Consider the following 23,877-nt stretch of genomic DNA (forward strand, 5'->3'; position numbering starts at 1 on the left):
GCTGACCCGGTTCGAAAAGAAGAAAAATCGAACGAGGTCCGAGAAGGACGAGACCGGGAGAAACACCGACGCGGCTAAAATCGAAGAAGGACCGGTCGTCGAGCGGTTCTTCGGACGTCTTCCTAAGCGCCGGAGACGGTCGCTATAGTCCCGGTGCCCGCGGAGAGAGTTTCCATAAACGTCGCAGCTAATCGATGGCCACTGTCGATGAATCATCAATTAACCGGGGGAAGATGTTGCGTCGAATCGAATGAAAACCAAATCAAGTCGCGTGAGTCACGCGCCTGTGTATACCACGCATCTCTCGGTCTCTGGTCGAACGGTGCGGCTCGGCGCGGCGCGGTTCGAAGCGTGAAGCGTGGGCGATTCGGCGCGCTGCGAGCGTCCTCGCGAAAGGCCGCTGCGCTGCCTCTGCGCACGATTTCGCTGCAAGCTGGATCGCATACATCGCGACCGACAACGATCCACCGACTAGTCCGCGATTCTCTATCCGAAGCATCCGTTCCGTTACGGTAAACTATGAAAAAGGCGTCAGAGGCGAAACGGAGACAGCGTTGCGCAAACAGAAACGCATTTAACTGTTCCGTCATCGTCGGCTGTTTTCGAAAGGAAGAGGACGCGCGAGTGGACACCGGCCGTGCCCCGTGTCCGGCCTTGCGAGATATACCGTTGCCAGAAATCGGTGACTAATATAAATTAACACCCACCGGCGTTGCGTCAGAGAGCGAAGGAAAACACGGGCCACGGCTGCCACGAGAAGGGGAGGAGAAAACTCGTTTGTAACCTTTCACTCGGTGCACCGTCGAGAGATAATCGTGAAGCAATCTCCCGACGCCTTCCGTGCGCAACGATAACGACTTATCAACGTCGACTAATCGTACGTACTTTCTCACAATGGGGAACCCTGTTGCCCTATCTCTGGCAAATAATTTCGAGCGATACGTACCTGCGACACGGCAACGAAAACATGCTAGGCTCGAGGCTCGCGAGCCAGGCGAAACCTCGACGGAAAACTACGATCCCGGCCGGTTCGTCGAACTTTTAAACTAGCACGCCATCCGAATCGGCACCGGTGAGCAAGGAGGGACCAGTTCGCGCGAGAAGAGAACGTCGTCGTCGGTCATCCACGACGAGTCTCCGATACCCTCTATCCTATGTACGTGTAGGAAGAAGCTATCGAAAATCTCAAATCCCACTAACCTCGTTGGCGAGCTCCCAAGCCGATGGTGCGCGCCTTCGGTACGGATTTCTTTACAGCCCGCTGGGAATTTATTTCTTCTTTACGTGCGACGGATATATATTCGCGATAGCCGCCGCCGACACCATCGCAGGTAGCCCTTCGCGAGGGAAACGCGGCGAGAGGCCGGCTCCAGGTGTTTCTCGGCTCGAGACGCGCCAAGAGAATCTACGACGCGACGCGACGCGACGATACGTTGCGGCTCCTACGGTTCGCTTCGGACAGCAAACCGCGCGTATTCCGGTAACGCCGGAATCGGATCGTACCCGCATGACTGATAAAGCGCGCGCTAAGAAAAACGAAAGCGAGCTTCCTAGGTGAGATCGATTCGCGGCGAACGCGCGAGCACACGGTGCCGCGAACCAAAGTAATCCTGGGAAACCAGGACCGTCCGAGATGCTGGAAACTCGGTCGTGTGACGTAACGTTGCTCTGCTCGAGACTAACGATTATTTCCCCCCCCCCCCTCCCTCCCGCGTAGCTGTCGTTCATTGTGTTCGTCGCAGTCTTCGTCACCGTCGTCGTCGTCGTTGTCGTCGCGATCGTGGTCGTTGCCGCCAGCCAGCGAAAGCAACCGACCACGTGAAATTGTGACAAGTGTTAAAGCGTTAAAGCGTTAAAGCGTGTCGCAATTACTCGGCCGACGCTCCGCCGCGAATCCACTACACGCTGGACGCATTCGTATCGCACGCGAGCGCTCTACAATTTTCTTGATCGTTCGAAACACGAGCGGCGTTTACGCATTCGCGACACGCGCGCCGGCGGTCAGGAGCTCCTTGCGAACGAGAAACGACTCGTTCGAGCTCGGCAAAGACGGACGGCGGACGATCGGAAACGCAGCTGAAATCTGCGCGGATTTTCAATTGACCGACAGAAATCTCGGGAACGATCTTTGCCAGAGCGCGAGCGTTCATCTGGACGCTATCCGAGATATGGGTTATCTGGGCACCGCACCCGCGGTGCTATCCTGGGCGCGATTTATTCGCGAGCAGCGTGTAATTTCGCATTCGATCCGACATCGTACGGACGCGCAACGCGAATCTTGTTCACGCGAGAGAAAAGTAACCGAGCCGCAACGCAACGTGCTCCGCGACGAGCAAAAATACCATCGCGATAATAGCGTGTCGGCGTGGCGAACGCGGCACGATTCGTTCCTGGATGCGATGGCCGAGACTCGCGACCGCTTCGTTTCACACGTCCCCGTTGGCCGGCTCTCGGCTCGTGGCTTGCGATGCGCGCCGTACGATGGGAAACCAGGATGAAAAGCTGAAGATGCCATTCCGGGGGGTGGGGTTAGCCTCCTTAAGGACGCTCTATTCTCGGAAGTTGGATCTACTCGGCGCCCGTTAGCCGCGATAGCCTCTCCTTCCTCGATGCATCCACCGCGGTCGCCGCACGCTGCGCCGCGTCGTCTTGGCGTAATTCGTCGCTTTAAAGGTCGATGCATACCTCACAGGTCAGGCCGGCGGACAAAATATTAGAAACTATACGCTAGATGCAAAACCAGGGTTGTGATATTTTGTCCGCCGGCCTGACGTGTGAAGTATGCATCGACCCTAACTCGACTCGGACCGCAAGTTGCGGCGCAAACGAAAATCTGCGACGCGAGATCGATTCGTTGCCTCGGCGAGGATACCGCGCGGACGACAACGAGTTTCGATTTACCGAACGAACAAACGAACGAACGGTCGAGGCACGCGATCTCGTGATTTATAGTGAACGGAAGAAGTCGAAAAAGACGCGTAGTTTGCTGGCGGGACGCGTGGGCGTTTCGGTTAGGTGGAAGCGTATCGGCCGGCCGGTTCTCGAGCGATCGAAAAAACGAGGACGAACGAAGAGAGAAGGCGCTCGGTCGCGTTTCTCGTCCCGTCGAATTTACAACGTCCGTTTCGATTGCGCGTTCAAGAGGTTCAGAGAGTCCTCGGCAGAAGAGGCGAGACAGAAGATAGAAGCGTTCGAGATATAGATTGAGAAAGGGTCTAGGCGAGCGACGACTACGAAGCGAGGCGTAGCGAAGCGGCGATGCGGCGAAGGGACCACATCCGGCGCGAGGCGGGTCTCGGCCTCGACATCCGGCCTGAAAACGGATGAGACCGGGCATTCAAGTGCAAATCGTTTCGCAGCATTGTGCTCGAGACCTCGAGAGGCCGCGCTAACGATGCAGTCCTTGCAGTTGCCACAGTCTACCGAATTTTCCAAGAATAGGGTGCAACATGGAAGCCTGCCGCCCGTCGCGCTCGGTTCGTTTCAAGGATCTTCGAGCTTCTTACCCCGGGAACACAGCACCGAGATGTCCGTGTCGAGCGAACCGTTTCACCGGTCGATCGAATTATCGGCTCGTTTCTGTGAGATTAACGCGTCGAATCGTGGCGCGCGCGCGCCGTCCCTTCGACCCCGCCCCGTTATCCCTAACGAGACAAATTTTCTTTCTATTATGAAATTGAAGGTAATCGCGCGGAGGCTAGGTGGGCAGCGTTTGCTCGGCGTTGCGGCGCGCGTTTAAATAATCGGTACGAGCACCGGGCGTTCTCCGTACACCGTACACCGTACTTAATTGGAATACTCTTGTTTCGTTATTGCGGCGAGGTCCGGCTCGACTTAATCTTGCCATCTTCCTGGCAAAATATTTACATAATGCCGGCAATCGACCGTTCGATCGAGATCCCGCCGCGCAAGGCTTATAATTTCAACGGACTGCGCTGAGAAATCGCCGGCGGCGGGCCGCGAGCCGAGGATCCGAGCGGAACGCGCGCGCCCAGACCGAGTTAGGTTTTCTTCTCGCCGGTCTGCATCCACGGAGATGCTCGGAAACCTGGAACGAGCACTTTGGTTTTATCGGTGACATGCCGCGGGTTCAAATTCTTGGTGAAATCGCTGGAACGTCTCGGCGCGGCACGCGGAATGGCGGAAGCACGGCCGTGAGAATCGAACGGATTTTTCTCGGTCGCCGTTCGGTAATGACGCCGATAATTAGCGAGCGCTGCTCGTTTAACCGAGGATGCAGATAACGATGGAATTTGATGCAGCCTCCGCCGGACCGTGCCGAGTCGGTAGCTTTTCATAGGCCGCTAATGAACGCGGCTCGAACGCTGGGATCGATCAACGTCGATCGGCCGTGGCGAGGATTACGCGCGCGATCGATGCATCCGAATCGATTTGCAGTAATTCAATTGCCGCGATGTTAGTGCCGGCTAGGCTACGCCGATAGCGGGTGCTCGTTCGCTTGGAAACAGCGAGGGTACACGCACATAGAAGTAGAGAGAGAGAGAGAGAGAGAGAGAGAGAGAGAGAGAGAGAGAGAGGAGGGGCGGGGAAGGAGAAAGAGGGAGTCAAGAATGAAAGTAGCATGTGCGAGCGAGGGAGGAAGAAGATGGGATAAGGCAAGGGCAAGCGGCGAACCTTCCGTGGAATAGCTTCACGCATGCTTCCCACGTGACTCAGCCGGTCGAGCATAGATACGCATCGTTCGTGAGTCCTCCGCGTTCAACCTGCACGCACAATGCGTGGCAAACGACGCCGTTTCAACGGACATGGCAAGTACCGCCTGCCTCGTGACTCAACCTGCTCGAGCCACTAACCTTCCCTCGCGTTTTTCCGTTTCCCTTGGTCCCTCGACCTTTGAACCTCGGCTCCGAACAACTATTCCTCCGCGGGGCTAGAAGCACGGCCGTCGCGTGGGACTCGACGGAAACTTGCTCGAAAATTACGAAACGAAAGCCACGCTCTCTCTCTCTCTCTCTCTCTCTCTCTCTCTTTGTTTCTCCTCTCTTCTGTCCTATCCAGAGTCCTCCTGTCCAGAGGCACGGGGCGCGAGATCGCGAAGCGTGAGTCACGTCTCGAGGCGGGTTCGCGTTCGCGTCCGCGTCCGCGTGATTCAACGTTGCCTGGCCCATCCTGGACGAAATTCCTCGGCGCAGTCTCGCCGCATGCCTTCGCTCGCTTCTGAATACTAAATGCCGGCTCGTGAGAACCGACCGATCCTCGTGTGCCGCGAGTCTTCGAGGAAACGGTGGATCCTGGAACGGGGCGGAGGGACCGCCCTCGACTGCTCGATTCTTCGCGTTCCCGTCTACGCGTTCAACCCCCGAAGAAAATGAGAGACGCCTGGGGGCGAAGTATCGAGGGAAACCGGTGCGTAGGATCAGGGGCAATTTGGTGTGTGCGCGACGACCATTGCCGGATTACGGGACCGGAGCGTGATTTACGAGCGGCCGGCTCACGGAGACTCGTTAAAAACACCGCGCCATGGAAAGTGTCGCAATCCTCGCGGCGGAATAAGGTCGTCACCGAAAGCGAGGCACGAGCAACGGACTCTCGTCGGTGAGCCACGGTGGAAGGATTATTATTTCCTCGATCGCAGCGGCGATACCCGGTCGCGAAGGATACCGAGGCTGTAAATCGAGCAGCTTTCAAAACTGGTTACGCGCGACGGACATACTGTCATTAATACCGCGCTTCGGTCACGGTAATTGGACGGTCCGTAGCGGCGCGGCGCGATCGATAACGGATCTCGGCTCGAAACGACGCGACACCGTCGCGGTGCCCACGCTCGAATTCGCGTGCTCTTCGGCGACCCACCTCCTGCCGCGCCGAAACAACAGGAGAATCGGAAGTTCGATCGGTCGCGATCGCGGAGGTGCGTCCGCTACCGTGGCACCGTGATAATTTATCGCGGTCGCGTCGAGATTGTTGCGCGAGCGAGCGAGCGAGCGAGCGAGTTAGCCTCGCGATACGTTCTCCCGGAAACGCTCGAGGAGATTTATCGTCGGACGTCGCTCCGCGACGGAGGAGAATGTCTCGGGGGAATAAATGACTCGCGGGAGGAGAGCACACGCCTTCTGAACTCTGCTCTTTGATCCCATTAGGAAACCGACGGAGATGCTGCGCGATGGGACGCGCAGGTATTCTCCTCTCTCCGCGTTTCGAGCGCCGATTCTAGAACACGCTGCTGCGAACCGCGCGCTGCTTCGTCTCGACGTAGCATGAGGGTGAAAGAAGAGACGCGTCTTCGCTCGCGAGAAGGCCTACTTTGCGCGTGGCCTACTTGCGGAAGACCGACGGTCACGCGAGAAGGCATTGGGCCGAACCGAGCCGAGCCGAGCCGGCACACGCGTATCTCGCCGGCTTTGACCTCGAACCATCTCGGACGGACGTGTTCGATTATCGATCCTCGGTGTTCGGACGGCGGCGAGTCCTCTCAGACGAGACACGAGAGGAATCGGCGAATAATCGAGGTATAATCGACGCGGGAAGGTCAAAACGCGCTGTCCACAAGGAGGCTGCGTCGTCTCGCGAGTCGACTCGCACGAGACGTATGTCGGCTCGGTGTCGCGACGATCGGGGACCCAGAGACCTGAATAGCTATAGCCGCCGGGCCCGACAGGGCAGAGTAACGGTCCTCGGATGAAGGTTAGTCGCATTATCCGCGGAACGACGTTCGTACGACCAAGATCGCGAAACTGGGGAGACCTGGGAGTCCAGGGAGTCCAGGGAGGACCCGTACCCACGTTTTTGCAACCATCCGAGGCTTTCGTAGAAATTGAACTCGACCCGCGCTGAACTATACGCGCTTCGACCGCTGGAACACCGCGAGAGCCGAGTAATATCGATTCAGGTTCGGAAAGTTCTGGCTCGAGTCTGCCAGAGTTAGCTGACGAGGGTTCGAAAGCGTCTAAATGGGAGGGTTGATTTTCTTTTCTGGCGCGTTTCCAGCGGTCGGTGCTCCACACGGGGCGCACGGAGCAGAGAGGAAAGAGGAGAAAGAAACTGGGCAGAGGATTAAGCACGGGTCGACCGGAAAAGAGATCGCTGCAGGCATGTTCCAGGATGTTGGTCCGTTTCTTTCACAGGAAAGCCTCTTTTCGAGCGAAATTCCGAAGGGATTACTCACCGGCACGACAACCGCCGCGTAAAAGCCAGGCAGGCATGCGCCGCCGTTCTTTCAGGTAGAGAGCGTTAAAAATGGCGTTTCGTCCGCGAGAATCTCACCGACAAAAGGCGGAACACTCGACGAGACGCGCTCCTCCAACCGAGAAAGGGCTCGCCGAGCGCTTTACGGCATCCGTTAAAAACTCGTTCGCAATCGCCCCAGCGAACTTCCTCGACGTCGGCCAACGCAACGGTCCGTTCCTTGCGAAATTTCGCCCGTGCCGCGGGAAAAATCCGACGAACAGTGCCGTAAGTAAATTTGCCGTGCCGCTCGATGGTCATAGGTCGCGAGACGAGTTTCGTTTTTACTACTACACTGATTTCTCTGTACAGGGTGTTCATTTGAAAACTTTCCAACCGAATATCTCGAAAAGTATGAAAGATATTAAAAAAGTGTGAAACACGTGTCCAAGGATTTCGAGGGGGAAAGAGGGTGCAGTATTAGTTTTTTATTTGAGTGGCGTTTTCAAGGTCATTTGAAGGTCAACATTGTTTTTTCAAATGGAAACCTATATTTTTTATTATGGGATCTTATTGTACGTAGAAAGACCAGCAATTTTCGTAGGATACCTTTTTTTATCCTCGCACTAGTTTCGGAGATATTTAAAGAGAAGTAGAGCGAGTCGTACTTATACTGTCAGAAAGTTTGTAATTACTTTGTAACTATAACAAATTTTCAAAATGCTCTTCGTTGTTTTATAAACAATAATACAGACGATTCTCAAATTCTGAACGAACAGTTTTTAAGGTATCTGTTTGAATAGCTCTACAATCCTGTACAATTCTGTGACGCAAATCGTTGACGCTTTCTGGTTGTGTTTTATAAACAACAGACTAAGAGTCCCCACAAAGAGAAGTCGACTGGAGTTAGATCTGGTGATCTTGGTGGCCACTCAATAACACCTCTTCTACCGATCCATCCTAGTGGGAATCGATTGTTTAACCAATGGTGAACTGGTAAAGTGTAATGTGGGGGAGCACCATCATGTTTAAAGTACAAAAGTTCTTCATTTAACAAAAAATTGCCGTTTTCATATCTTTGGTTTTCAAGATTTTCTGTTATAAGTGGATCAATGATGTCGTTCAGTAAATTTAAATACAGATTGCCATTCGATTCTCTTGGAAAAACAGGGAACCTATAATAGCATTTCCTAAAATGCCTGCACAAACATTTATTTTTTCCGGCCATTGAGTATCACTTTCTCTAATAAGATATGGATTTTCGTCGCTCTAATAACGACAGTTATGACGACTTACAGCACTGTTTAAGAAAAAAGTGCATTCGTCACTAAAACAAATGTTTTTAATTAGATAAGGAGTGACGTTGATCATACTTGTTAATAACTCACAAAACTCAATCCGCCTATCAAAGTCATCTTCCAATAACTTTTGATGCAACTGCATTTTATAAGGATAAAACTTGTTATGTTTAAGTAATTTGTGCACAGATCCCACTTATGCACCAGTTACCATTGAAACTTGTCGAATTGAACTAGTAGGATTCACAGTAAACTGTCCTATAATTTCGATTTGATCAGCTTCTTTTATGAATTTTGGCTGGTTTCTTTTGAAATTTGTCACCGATCCTGTTTCCTTAAACTTTGCAACTAATCCTAACACGTACGTATGAGAAACATGTGCATCAGGATGTCTCTCATTAACACGTTGATTGCCATGTCACCCAAATGTGGGCGACGGAATTATTTGTCCAGGTTATAAATTAATTTTTACGTTAATATATTCATTCTACCAAATTTGGTTAGGATCTGTAGAATGCAAGAAGGTTGGGTGACTACTCAATATCATACATTTAATTTTTTCAATTCTTATTTCATTAAATAACGTACTTTGATTTTATGGAATTTTTGAGGTTTTTAGTTTGGCAGTCAAAGCGTTAAACGTAACAACAGTTCGACGAGCACACTTATCAGCTCCATAAATAAAAATTATTTCTACTCGTTCTTCTAAAGAATATACCATTTTATACAATAATCGTGCTACGATATAGTATCTCTTATTACGATGATTCACACATGACTAAATAGTACAATCTGATATTGAAAGACAGACATCATAAACAAGAGATCGGTAGAGGACAATTTTGTTTTCAAACGGTACGTGCTAGTACAACTGGAAAACATCAATAAATTGCGTCATAGAATTTTCCACAACAATATGCCTCGCTCTACTTCTCTTTAAACATCTCCGAAACTAGTGCGCGGATAAAAAAAAGTATCCTACGAAAATTGCTGCTTTTTTTACGTACAATAAGATACCATAATAAAAAATATAGGTTTCCATTTGGAAAAACAAAGTAGACCTTCAAATGACATTGAAAACGCCACTCAAATAAAAAACTGATACTGCCCCCCTCTTTCCCGTTCGAAATCGTTGGACACGTGTTTCACACTTTTTTAATATCTTTCATACTTTTCGAGACAAGCGGCAGGAAGGTTTTCAAATGAACACCTTGTATATGTCGCCAAGGCCTGGATGATAAATGTCGCGGAATTATTCCCACTACCGCGGGGTATATCCCGTGAGGGACCGCGAAGCTCGAGAGGCCTCGTACGCCGAGGAGTGTAAACATAACACGGCTCGGGTATGTCTCCTGGACGATATACGACGCTGGCAAGACCCGTGTTGTTGACATATATCGAGAATTCACTGTGCTCGTCGACTGCCCCGCATCCATCGCCTACTTCCTGCGGCGCGGCACGATACGGCACCGCAAGGCACGGCTATCGTCTTTTATATCCTCGTTCTGCTCGCCTCTGGCTATTCGCGGCCGAACGCGTCCAACCGTTTTCTACGCCGACGACACACTTTTGCCCTTTGTCCGAAAACTCGCTCCGACTCCGGTAGCGGAGTCTCGATGGAACACTCGAAGGGATCGATGGTCGGAGATGAGTCACGGCGCAAGAATTTTTCGGCCGAAAGCGTTCCCGGAAACCCCCGCGTGGGTCGAGGCGATATCGCTGGTCGAGGTCGATTATCGAATGGTCGCTAACTCGATAAGCCTACCGGTGACTCAAGGTCCATCGTACTCGAACGATGACATTGCGAGTTCGACAGCTGTTCAGCGATAAGGAGGAAATTGGGCGGTCCGTCGACCCGCTCGGCTGGGCCGATTTCAGAGAGAGAGAGAGAGAGAGGAGAGAGAGAGAGAGGAGAGAGAGAGAGAGAGAGAAAGAGAAACGAGCAAGATGTGAATCCGTTCGCGATGCGGCGGCCTCGACGGAGCCGCAAAAACAGTTTTTCCGTCTAGAGTGCATCGCTGGTTGTTCTCGAGCGAAAGAAGCACTGGCGCCAGCGCCAACGGAGCCTGCACTCCTTAGGAATGCGCCGCTGTCGCAGCCAAGGAGCCGAGGGAATGCATGTGTGCACACTGCACGCGTTCGCGATACATTTGCGTACGCGCCCGGACCGGATCGGCCCGGGACGAATCTGGAAGCGAGCCGAGCCCCCGTGTGCTTTCGAATCTTTCGATCTTTAATTTTAGTAACGAAGCGAGAGACCCGTTGCATCGTGTGACCGTTCACTCGATTCGATATGTATTTCGATGCACGCGGGCGACGCGCCGCCGCCGCGCTGTGCCGTTGGCGCCGTTTCACCCGGGAAAGGTGATTCCCCTGTGATCCGCTAGAATTTCCGGTGACTGGGCGTCGATCTTCCTTCTCGGAAGCCGAACGAACAAAGGGGTCCAAAGCGGGAATATCCGCGGAGTAATGTTTAGTCGTCAAACAGGATATCCGATTAAAATGCCTGAGACGAGAATAAGCAAACCGACCTAAGAATAGCGTGCGCTGCCCCGCGCCGAGCCGAGTCGGTTCGTTACCTCCTGCTATTAGCGTAACTGCCTCTCTCCAGACTGCGAACCGACGAAATTCTTGGCGGAGCGCGTGCTCTCGGACCGGCCGATTATTCGCCGCGGATAATTTTTCAGGGAATCTTCCGTGGCCAGAACGAAGACGGAGACGCGCGACCGCGATGTCTCGTGAGAGACTCGCCGGAAGATACGCGGACACGCGAGAGGCAGCGAGAGGTAGGTAGCAGGTTCGATCGAAAAGGCATGCAAACGGTGAAAGGCGGTAAAATTTCACTCCTCGATTCGTTTGAGTATATTCCCTCTTTCTCTCGATCTCTCCCTCTCTCTTGATCTCTCGGTCGGTCGTCGAAGCTGTTTATATGCCGATTTCGCGGCGTTCAGACCGAGAACCGAGAGAGAGAGAGAGAGAGAGAGAGAGAGAGAGAAGTTTTCGCGTCAACAACAGGGACTGGTTTGGCTTCGCTTTTTAATCGGCTCGATCTTCTCGTTAGCCGGCTCGAGCTGGAATCTAGGTTTGTAGAGCTGCGACCAACACGGTCGCGACAGGGTTGACGGAAAGCGCAGCCCTATCCGTCCACTTTCGTTCCCGCGAACATGGACGTGGACAGGACACGAATCCGGCGGCGAGTAAACGTCGCTCTACGACCGAGGAAAGTGACGGAGCCGTAAACGTACGTACGCGTGGTCCAATTAGAACCTACACGCGAACAGGGTTGGGAAAGCGAACCCGTTTCCTCGCGCGAGCCAGGTGCGCTCGTTCCCTATGCCGGACGCGTAGGGATTAGGGATCGAAAGTACACGGTACGTGATCGGTGGCCACGTGGTCGTTTCGAGTCACCCTTTCAGAGCGAGCGGATGTCTGCGGCCATTGCTCGTGCGATGACGCGATCGCAACAACGGAGACGCAAAGGGCTTACGATCGAGTCGAAAGTACCGGTCGCGTGTCGCGTCGTATGGAGAGTTTTCGAGGAAAGAGCGGAGCGGAGCGGAGCGGCGCGCTCGAGCTACGAGATACGGGAACTGTATTGCAGAACGTATTTTGCAATGCAGCGCGGGAGATCGAGCGTGTCTATAAATCGCGCGGCTCGAGGGCCGGGGCTGATCGGTGCGAGCAACGGTGCGCGGCGTTCAGTCCGAGCGGAACGGAGAAACGTTTAGATCGGCGCCGCGTCTGCGGCCTCGACCACGTTCACCGTCCCAGAGAGAAAACTGTGCTAACTAAATGTAATCCGTCGTGCGGCGGCGGCGATCGTTCGCCTGTTCAGAGCCTCGCTGCCGGCGACTATTTCCGTGTTTTCACGTTTCGTTGCGCGAAACCAAATCCACGGACGATCAGAGTTCTTTTCCTCGAGACCGGGCGCCGCCGTCGTTCTTTTTAGCGGATCGCGGTCGGTCGCGAACACGGGGCAATCGAAGGAGACGGTTTATTTCGCTCGGCCGAGCGTTAAATGGATACATATCGGGACACATCGGGCCTTGTAAGAACGAGAGTGTCGTCGCGTTGTGCAACTCGACGGTCGATGCGAAAAACCGACGGCGACGCGCGAGATCTTGACCTAGCGCGTTCTAGGTTCTAAGGCTCTTGTGTGTTTGCTGCGAGAACGGACGGCTGATCGTTCTATGGAATAGTAATCGGTCGTGTGCGTGGAACCGAACGAAAAGCCCGCGAGCAATTCGCGTCCCACACGCCGATTTCACGGCATTCAGGTCATCGCGGACTAACCATCCCACGTCAACGCGTTTCGTGTACAGCGGTACACTGTATACGCGTGGAAGTTCGATGCGTTCGCTGCTACGCCTACGAGGCATCAGGGAGCCGTGCCGGACGAACAGTGAATGACAGCCGGTAGGAGATCGGACTGAAGCGTCGCGAGATTCGGCTAGAGAAATTGATAAATTGATTCTCGCCGAGGGCAGAGACGAACGGAGCAGTCTGCGCGCGGAAACGAGGTTGCGCTCGCGCTGTATCGCGCGTTAACGCATGCGAAAGCACACTCGTCCGGCCATCAGAAGAGGAAACGGCTGGCAGGATCGTGCGACTTCAAAAGGAGGAGGTACCACACAGCCGAGAAACGAGGACACGTCCCAACCTCGTAAACGGGAACACCAAAGCGTGCTTGACTCGCGAACGAGGAAGCGACAGTTAGGCAGTCGCCTCGACAGTGTCATCGCGTTCTTGGTTCTACGATTCTCGGTTCACGATGCTCGGCCGCAACCCAAGGGGCCACCATTCGGCCGAACGAGTCGTCGTGTCGAGTCGACTCGAGCCGAATGGTTCGCTTCCGATCCACTTTCGTCGGCCGCCTCCCGGCTCCGTGATTTTCTCTTTCCTTCTTTCGGCCGGCTTTTGTCCGCGCGCCGCGCGAAGCGAAGCGATCGATCCCGCTCGGCTCGAGTAGTCGAGTAGTCGTCGAGCAGAGATAAGCTAGCAGACGAAAAAATACGGGAGACGTGGGTCGAGGTGCTGTCGTTACGGCACTGCCAATATCTTTCGGTATGCAGCAATAAACGAAGAGGGCAATAAATCGAGCGGAATAACTGGCCACACCTGTGCACGGTACCGACGGTAGGTGGGCACGTAAAAGTCTCGAGAGCAGCACGATCACCCGCGCGCGCGTTCGAATCGCCTCGCGCAACACCTTCTGCAAAACTGTATTTCACGTCGTGTCTCGCATCTGGCATCTCGCGACCAGTCGTCCCACGGATCCGTTTCCTCCTGGATCCTCGCGAGGCTCGTCCGCCGCGGTGCCGATGAGTTCCCATTCGTCGCTTCTCCCTCGAAAACCTCTTAAGAAACAGGGAATGAGATTCCATCCTCGAGAGCGTCTGCCGAGCATCCCGCCCACTCGTACAATATCGAGCACCTATTTCCTCTGTACTCGGCGCGTCCTTTCCGCTGGAATGCTGTGCACTTACCACGGATCGTCATATCCTGTGTCACCACAGGTGTGACCGCCTGTTTTACGTTTTTCCTCGCATTCCTCCTGCGAAAAGAACCCGCGGATTCGTTTTCGATTTATGTACACGGTGTCCTTTCCCCGAGCTGCTCGAGGTCCGATTTCGTACGAATCGGCCTCGGAACCGGATAGGAAATGTCGGGCGAGTTGCGTCGAGTTTTATCGAGTCCCAGGAAATCGCGCGCGAGAAAGGCTCGCGGGTCGGCTCGACGGCTGTCAGTTCTTGCGGCGAAGAATGCGCGTGTCGAGGGGAACCGTATTCTCGCGTTTCAGTCGACGACGAGCCGAGCTCGGGAAGCCCGAACATCGTGCAACGCGTAAAATTTTCATGGCTCGGCTTTCCGTTCGCGTTCGGGTTCGCGTGCACCGACCGACAAGCGTACGCAAGCCCAGTGTTGCGAAAACCGCTGCAACCGCTATCAAATATAGCGTTGCCGCTTTGCGCGTTGTCGACGTTTTCGCTCGAGACAACGGCCGTTCGACCGATCGAACGACAACGTTACCGTAACACAGACACGGAAAACGTTCGGCGTCGATTCTTCCGCTTCCCCTCCTCGAGAGTTTTTCCGCGATACCATTCGCCGACCCGCGCGCCTCTTCCGTTTGCACTCGGACGATCCCAGAACGCGATTTAATCGCGATACGAGTTACGCGCAGACTTTCACGGCGCTGACGTCATTAGCGTAACGTCCAAACGCGAAGATATCGAAAGGCACGCTTCGGAGAAGCCTGAACCGGCACGGTGTTTCATTATCGTCCCGTAAAGCGATTTCGTCACTAGCCTAGTAGTCACAGACTTCTACGAATCCGCGTGCCCCACATACCTTGTGAATCACGAATTCGTGCCGCGTTTAGACCGGCCTTTAAAATCGTTCCTCGGGTTCCCGAGAACCGGACGGGTCCCTGACGGGATCCCGACAGATAAAGGAAACCGCGACAGCGAGGTCTCGCGTGCTAATCGGCCTATCGAGCCGAGAACGGTTCGGATCGATTCGGAAACCCGCGTTTCTCGATCGATTGACCCGCATTACGTTACAAGAGCCGCGCGTAGCTGGCCCTTGGCCGATGTTTACAGCCGTGTATCGCGACTCGCGATACATACGAGCAGAATCTGGGACGTCGGAGGAGAGAGAACGCGAGAAAGGTAAGGCGAACAAGGGGCCGGAGTGCGCTCGTCCGACGACTCGAATTTACCCCTTTCGATTGCACCGTTGCGTCGGTCTTTCGCCAGTTTCGAAGAAACGCAAACCGTTTCTTTCGTCGAATCCTCTGCAGATCTGCGATAATGCCGTAACCGCTCATGATTACAGAGGTCGACTAATTGTACACGCTGCGCCTAGTCGGGGAACGATATGTGAAATCGAACGGACACGGACGACTCGAAAGCCTGAAATCGTTGTTGGTGACTCATCGCGAGCAGCCGGTTGTCCTGGTAGCATGGCAGCATGCAGCGTAACGAGAGAAGTCGGGATAGGATTAATCGGTCCAGGAAACGAGATACACATACGCGTATCTGCTTAGGGTCTTAGGGAAACGGAGGCCGGGCTCCGTCGAGCGAATCGCGACACAGGACAGGGGTGGCTGCGTTGCGACACGATAGAGAAAATGCGGGCAAGGTTATTCCCTTTCCAATGCACGCCACAATGGATACACGGAACCGCAACAGCGATCGGCGATATGGCCCCGCGAAGTAGGACGCCTCGAGGTGGGATAGCTAGATCGAGTGTTACTTTCGAGCGATTTCTGGACTTGGCCGTTCGTCCAGCCGAGACAAATTCGAACGTCGGGGGCAGCAAACCAGTCGTTGGAAACCCGTACCGCGAGATCTCTTCGAACGCTGGGCCATAAGATCGCGCGTGCATACCGAGCGATACCGGTAATGCTCGCGAGTATCGATCGCAAGAGTTTCTCGAAACAAAAGAAAGCGAAAAGAAAAAAGAGGGGAGGGAGCGCGAGCGCGCGCGCGCGCACGTCGTGACTCGAAGGATGATCGAATCTGCATTTTGTTATCCACGATCGGAGTCTCGTCTTTCGCCGCCGCCGCCGCAGCCAACCAAAGACAAGGTTGCGTATCTTCGATCGGTCGCTCGATACGGGGACGAATCGAATCGACATCGATTTTTCGATACCGATGTACACGATTTCAGGTCGACTTCTCCGAACTCGAGTTTCGTTGCGCGGAACAAACGAATCGAAGCGAAAGAAAACAACGGCCGTGCACAGACAAGCCGAGCCGAGCCGAGCCGAGCGGAGTCGAGGCGAGCCTCGATCCGCGCCACATCGATTCGATTCGTATCGTTGTTCGCGTCGCTCGCTCGACTTGGCCGACCTTCACCCGGCTACCGTCGCCATTATGCTGGTTACACACCGGTCGCGGTTGTAATTTACGGTTAACCGAACGGAAACCGAAGGGGAGCGACCGCGTTGGAGTAACGAGGTCGTCGCGCATAGGGTCTTAACGAAACAAACCACGACTCCCTCTCTTTCTCTTTTCTGCCCTCCCGACTCGTATCCGTCGAAATCGCCCGACCGTGGTTCGATTTCGAACGGAACATCGAGAATATTCCAACGTGTATTTCGTAAAACGAGATAAACTCGAGCCGGGATAAAGAAGCGCAAAGTTGTGCAAAACGAACGAATACGATTGTCGACGCCCGTGGAAACGCTGGCAAAAACCCACTTTATACTCCGCGGAGAGAAGACGAAACAAAAAAAAAAAAGAAAAGGCGTCGGTGCGAGTTTCGCGAGGCGCGTGGGCGACGAACAGGCCACGGAAGGACGCGCAATCTGATTTTCGAGGATAGAACTGGTCGAGCGGGACAAGTAAAGACCACCGGGAGATAGCGCGGCAACGAAAAACGCGATTCTGCGTTTTCAAATGATCCGCCCACGCGTCCGATGCTTCGCGCGACGCGACGCGAATGCGAAACGTTCCAGGTCGAGATCGCGGTCTCCTGGCTGGAACGGATCGTGACCCGTGGATCATCGTGATCGCGAGCGAGATCCATTTGCCCTTCCCCGTCGGAGCCGACTCTGCCTGGTGCCTGTAGCTGTAGCGCTTGTGTCGTAATATCTCCACCTTCGGTACAGGCTTTCGCCTCGCGATCGATCTCGGTCCATAGATCATTCCATCGAGGTACGTTTCTCGCTAGAGATTCGCTGATTTTCCATCTAGGACGGGTATCGAGATCGAACGATTTTTCCACGCGGACGGGGTCGTGCCGCGATCGAGCATCTCGCACGATTTCGTCGAGTCATCCGTCGCGATCGAGAAGCGGCGCGGCCGCGCATTGATCCCCGAAACGAGATCTCGACTCGATTTTTCACCGCGACGCGACGACGAAGCGGAAAAGTCGATGGGAACGAATTCCTAGACCATTCTGTTCGTTCGAAGGACAAATCGCGGTCGGAGCTCGGGAACACGAGTAACGCTGTGTCTAAACGCTTCGTCGGTGAATAACGATCGCTGGAATTTCTCGTTATTTCTCCGCCGGAGAAGTCACAGCCCCCGTCCGCGACTCTGGGTGGCTTCCTTCGAGACGTAGAACACGAACTCGGGAAGAGAGTTATCGATCGGATGAGCGAGCAGCGCGGCAGTGAACGGGCAATGATCACGACGACCTTGAGAAGAAGGCAGCGTTTGTTCGGCGATGCAACGCGTGCGCGCGCGCGCGCGCGGCATACCACCGTATTTTCTCACCCGTGAAGATCGAGCCACTGCACTTTTTTCTCTCTCTCTCTCTCTCCGGGCGACAGAGGGGGACAGATACCGTCGGAGAGGGAGCGAGGAGGAAGAGGAGTTCGCGACGATCCGACAGTGATCACCGTTGGCGACCGTTCCGATCGAACGAACCGATAAATATAATTAAGGCGACGGGAAGCTGAAGAGCCCTCGACACGGAACGCCACGACCGCTTTATCATCCGCTGTATCTGTATCGGCGATAATCGCCGTCATCGCACGGAAGGGATGTTAATAAGACGTCGTGCTCGCAGCCCGAACCTCGCCGAGTCACGATGTCCTCTCTAACGACCTCTGGATGTCCTCTCTCTGTTCGACCGTCAAAACAGGAAACCCTTCGATGAGCTCCACGCGTCTCGATACCGCATTTAAACTCGAACGGTCCGCGCGCACGCGGGAAGGAAACGCGAGCGTCGAACAAGGACTCACGAAACCTGCATCCTTCGTCTCAAAGAGGAGTATTGTTATGTTAAGTGAAAAGACGCGCCACGGCACGGCATGGGAAGCATCCTGAAAGGCAAAGGACGCCGGGAGGGAGACCGAACTAGCAGCGACGGACAGACAGATCGAGAGGGAGAGAGAGCACGCGCTGTCGAGGGCACAGCTGTTGCTCGTCTGGAGGCAGCTGCGTCCTACGGAGCGCACCGCGAGCGGAACGCGATCCGAAACCCTGTCTCGAGGATGAAGAAAAATCTCGAATCGATCTTTAGGATCGGAGCCACGAAATTGGAAGAGAGGCCACGGGAACACGGCAAAACCGGATACCGGGTGATTATTTCCCGAGCAGATCGGCTAACCGCCAGTGCACCCTGGGATCTCGTTTTCCCCCCTCGACGGAAGGTCATCGACGACCGGATCGCGAACGCTCCAACAAGTAGGCAGGCACACGGCCGGGTTGGCTGTCGCGCTAATTGCAGGTGCCGTTACCGTTACTTTCCAGATGGCATGCCCGTTTCTGTCGCGCTGCTCCGCCCGCTCCAATCGGAGAGCGTTCTCCTCGCGGCAGACGTAACGAGAGCCATCGATCTGGTTCTCCGATCCGGTGGTGGTCGCGATCGGTCGCGTTTTCGCCGATCAGCTTCACCAAATTCGCGAAACGACAGCTCGCTCGCCTATCGCTCGCGTAGTCGCATAGAAACGCCGCGCGGCGAGCGCATACCTCGCGGTCTCCGCATTCTCGGCTCCGAGCAGAATCTATTTTCAAGCGACGCTAAACTCCTCTGCTTTGCTCGTCCCCCACCTGTCTCCGTATATTCTAAGACGCGACCCGACACCATAAAAAGCGACTGCCCGCGTCCCGCTGCTCCGCAACTAAAAAGTATCGTTCCACCGATCGAATTTGCCCTGGTTGCTGATCTCTTGGCTCGGCCAAGCCACGTCTCTCTCTCGTTTCGTCTCGTCTCGTCTCGGCTCGTTAAAACGCCATCCGACAGATCGGTGCGACTACGTGCCACGGAATACGCCGACACCTGACGATTCCAACGGTAAGATTCGGCGAAAAACAATGTCACGCTCGTGCCCGTTCGCTAAATCCGCCTCGTCAAACTCCCTAAGTTCGTTCCTGCCACGATTGCACAGGTTTCGGTGATGGTCTCGCAAGTGGAGCACCATCGACGGATGCGGCGTTCCCCGAACACTCGAGAAATTCGTTTGCCCTCGTGAGTCACCTCTTTTGGAAGGAATCCATCCGTCTCGGCGCAGCTGACCCCCCACCCATCGTCTCTCTCCCTCTCTCTCTCTCTCTCTCTCTCTTGCGACCATATTTTCTCAAGCATCGAGACCTAACGTTTGTACAGGGAAATACCGTGGTCGTGATTCATGGCACGCCGAATCTTCTGATCCTTGCGCAAAGTTTCGGGACACGTTCTCCGAGACCGGGGAACCGTATCTCGACGACTCGTCGATAACTGTACCGTGAGTCATCGCGAGGAGGAACGGATGCACGGAAAGTAAACCGCCCGCGGTCTTGACCTTCGCGGTGATCTACGTCAAAGAGCGTAATCGCGTTAACGATCCAGATGGTGGCGAACGTAAATGTTCCCTTTGTTCCAGACTATACGGACGGTCCGGAGCGAGTAGGCGCCACACTATGTACACTCGCGGCGTTCGCGGCGAAGCTGGATAAACGTCTCGCGTCTCGCGTCTCGCGGTTCGCGGCTCACGGGAGGCAAAAGTAAATCGACGTGAAATGCCAAGACCGTGACGAACGCGAGAGACGTTCGAGAGTCGAGAGAGTCGAGAGGGCAAACGTTGCGGGCAATAAAGCGCCGGTATATACGGGCACAGACCGAGTATCGAACGCTCGCGCAGAACCGCTTAATTGGTAGAAAAGGAATGGCGTGCGCGCGAGCGCGAGCGCGAAACGTTTGCTCCAGTTTATTTACATTCGCGAATAACGACCTATACGCCGATATAGCCATAATATTTACGCCGAGGCCCCTTTCCAGCGGACGTTTATGGCGTCGGTCCGACGATTCGCGCGGCCCGATCCCGTTTCCACTTATCTCCGCTTCGAGGAACGAAAGAATCGACTCGAAAGCGAGCGATACACGATCGCTCTGGACGCTGCGACCAACCTATTCAATTGCGCCAGTGCCATCGTCGTCGAGTTCCCGAGCGACATCGTCGACGCTCAGTTTGCATTTAATTCGTTTCGTTTCCAATGGTTGCGCAATTAAGGCATTTTCAAGGAATCGCGACGCCGCGTCGGTTGTTTGCATTCCAACGCTGCATAACACGTAACAGATTGCTGCATCGACGTTGCGAATGCGAACGCGGTCGGATAAACAATCCGAACAATCGTTTCCTCGAAACTCGAGTCCGATTAGTACGAATCGAGGTGCGCGATACATATTGGGACACTCCGCGACAGCTCGACGCGAGAGCGCTTACCCTCCGTTCGAATTAAATTTGGAGCGTGTCGCAGGTGTTCGCCGACGCGGCAAGCAGCTGTTATTTAGCATTTCGGCCAACGGGTAGCGACCGAAGTGACGCGACGACGGGGAACACGGCTGCAGAAATCTTTGCGGACGCAACGGTGCAACGCGTCGAGAAGAAGACAACGCGAAACGGTAAGGCTACGTGCTCTCGGAGAGATTCTGCCAGTGTCCCTATCTCTGAACCTCGGTGAGGCATCGCGGCGTTACGTTACGACCGGTGATAAATATTAATGTTCTAGGTATGATAATTTCTCACGCGAAAAGTCCCGCGACGCAACTGCGTCCGCGATACTCGCGGCATAGACGGTGCAGCAACGCGTGCAATCGATATTGATATCGACGCAAACGGTGGCTTGGGTGCGAATAACGCGTACCATGTTGCTACGTGTAACGCCGACAACAAACATCGTAACCGGTGGTGGCCTATATTATTGCGGCCGGCAACGAGAGCACACTCGCTACCCACTTCCAGCGATTGGCGAACAAAAAGATCGACGAGGAAAACGACACTCGGGCGAAATGAAGGATGAACGCCGTCGACTAGCCGTGACCAGAATGCAGCTTGGTGCATCTTGATTTTTTTCACGGAGAATTTCCGACGGAAGCCCGCCTCGGGCGAGAACTGTTGCTTTCCGCGAAGAAATCGGACCGTGGGTCTCTCGCGACCTGTTGCTCCGAAAGGAATTTCATAAACATCGGCACAGGTGCCTGTTTGTCACGCGATTTCGCAACGTCCGCCAACCTTTACCTCGACCGTGTGTTATGGTTTGGTTTCGCGATCTTCGCCTGTTTGTCACGCGATTTTGCAACGTCCGCCGACCTTTACCTATGCTTGGGACCGTGTGTTATGATTTGGTTTCGCGATATTCGTCCGGTCGCGGAAGAAAGTAGCGCGAGATCGTTTTTCAGAACGACCGACGACGCAGAGCCGCGCGCGTAGATCGGTCGTGGAATCGGCGAGCTCTCGGTATGATTAATATTAGAAGCGAATTAACCGTGTCGCGTGACCATCGTGCGACCCGATTCCGAGATTTCTCTTCGACGGTTTCTTACGATCGACGAGTCATTCGGGACACGCACCGGACCATCTTCCTTCCGTGGATGGTCCTCGACCTTGCACGGTTTCGGAGGAACGTTGCGAGCCGCTCGCAGCCTCCTCTTTCGTCAGCTCTCTCTCCGGCTCGACGAGGAGCAACGGAATTCTCAAGAAAGATCGACGGAGAAAAGTGACGCGAAGACAGAGAAGGCGAGAGAAAGAGAGGGAGTGAGAGATACGCCGCGCGGTGCCGGTAGACCGAGGTCGTAAAAGAGTATCGGCTTGTGCGAAGTCTCGACCTCGATCTCGCGCAGTAGGGGCACTTTCTTTCTCCGGCAGGATACAGGACCGATCAGTTAGGGGTGCTCGGAGCCTGACCACAACCTTGCATCCAACGGAGGACCCTCCTTTTTTTTTGTTTTCTTGTCCACGCTTCAACTCCGTTTCGGAGTTTTACTCTCGCGTTTGGTTCGCATCATCCGCTCCGTTCGGAACGCGGGACCGACGACGGAACGAAAGCAAATAGACGATTTTAATTAGCGCGACGGGAACCGCGTGGTGAATCGGCGACCTCGCGAGGTCGTCGGAGGAATGCGGTGCTATTTCAAGTCGGAAGCATAGGCGACGCGGTAACCTCGTTACACAAAGAGACGAGCAGATAGGATGTTGAGACGACGGGATGAGAGGCGAGGCGAGACGAGGCGAGGGGAGACAAACAGAGGAAAGCAGAGGAGAGGCGCGGCGAGGCGCGGTGGAACGAAGCGAATCAGAAGGAACAGAACAGCGGAGAAGGGAAGGGAAGAGAAAGAGAGTGTGTGTGTGTGTGTGTGTGAGAGAGAGAGACAGAGAGAGAGAGAGAGAGAGAGAGAGAGAGAGAGAGAGAGAGAGAGAGAAGAGAGAGTGGGAGAGAGAAAAGAGAAGTCGGACTCACCGTGCGAAAGGTTGTTCCTCGACCTCATACAGCTCCTCGAGGGTCTGTTTCGAGAGAAGCCTCTCCAGTCTCTGGGGCGTGGGAGCGAGATGCCCTGGGATGCTGGTAGTCTCGAACTGGCTGTCCGCCGTCATGGCCGCTGCCGATTCGACGACGCGTCAATCGTATCAACAACTCCAAACGTTGGCCGCGGATAATCCACAAAGACTATCGAAAAATTTCACTCGAACAGATGATCACAGCCGTTTATTATCCTCGTTGAAAAGTATCCTTCTCTCTTTTCGTGTGTTTGTGTGTGTATGCGTGTGTGTACGTATGTGCACCAGTCGCGGAGCGGTTTTAAGAGAGAAGGGGGGTCAAAAGGAAAGAACGAAACAGGGGACGACGTTTTCTCTGGTTCGGTCACTGGGTTAGATATATATCCACGAGTCACGAGCCACGAGCCACGAGTCGCGTTTTACTTTTTTCGATAACCTAACGGCGAACGGATCACCACGTCACTTGCGCGACAGTTCGCGGCACGCATCTCTCCGTTATCTGGGAAATCCAGCTGCGAGTCTCGCACCGTGCTAACGATCACCGATAATATCCCGTGTATCGAGAACGAAGACGAGGACGAGGGCACGGGCACGGGCACGGTCTCTCCTCGAAGTGCACGCACCGATCGCGATACGCGATACGCGTATACAAGGCAGGCACGCGCTTCTATCGTGCAAGCATTACCACGCGCGACCGCTCGTCGCGACGGTTCACCAACAATTGAACCTTCCGCCGCGGCTTCGCGCGATCCCCACTCTTCTCGGTCGCCGAGCAGAGAACCGAGAGCCGAGAGCTCCTTCGCTATCTCCACACCATGGAGGGGAAAGTACATCCCCTCTACGAACCCGTCGACCGGTGACAGTCGACGGTGTACGGAACCGAACCGAACCGAACCAAACCGAATCGCTCCGAAACAAGCCGAACAACCTTCGCCGCGCTGCCGCTGCACCGACGAACGATGCAACGAACAACTGCGAAAGAAAGATGCACCCCGACAGGCATGCACCGACCGCCACTTCCTCTTCTTCTCGATGCACGGCCGCCGAAGCCTGCTCGTCCCGATTCGCGCATTCGCATCTCGCTTGCCGAGTCTCCCTCATTCCTGGTTCCTCTCTTCGTCTTTTCCTCAATTGTTTCGGGTCTCCCTACAAATCCTGGAGAAATCGTCGACAAAATCGTTGTACCCTCGGCCATTGAACGATGCAACCGCGGAGTCGATTATCCGGGGAGAAATACTCGAA

At 54.4% G+C, this 23,877-nt stretch overlaps 1 protein-coding gene across 1 annotated transcript in view; it reads right to left on the reverse strand.

Annotated features, from left to right (window-relative positions):
* Positions 1–23,579, reverse strand: part of LOC143355374 (uncharacterized) — a 46,410-nt gene extending 22,831 nt beyond the window's left edge. The window contains exon 1 of the mRNA XM_076790129.1: positions 22,598–23,579. Within this exon, the coding sequence (XP_076646244.1) occupies positions 22,598–22,731 (134 nt within the window). The 5' untranslated portion in view covers positions 22,732–23,579. The remainder of the gene's footprint in view (positions 1–22,597) is intronic.
* Positions 23,580–23,877: the final 298 nt, after the last annotated feature.

The sequence above is a fragment of the Halictus rubicundus genome, chromosome 1, assembly GCF_050948215.1.
Source record: "Halictus rubicundus isolate RS-2024b chromosome 1, iyHalRubi1_principal, whole genome shotgun sequence".
NCBI lineage: Eukaryota > Metazoa > Arthropoda > Insecta > Hymenoptera > Halictidae > Halictus > Halictus rubicundus.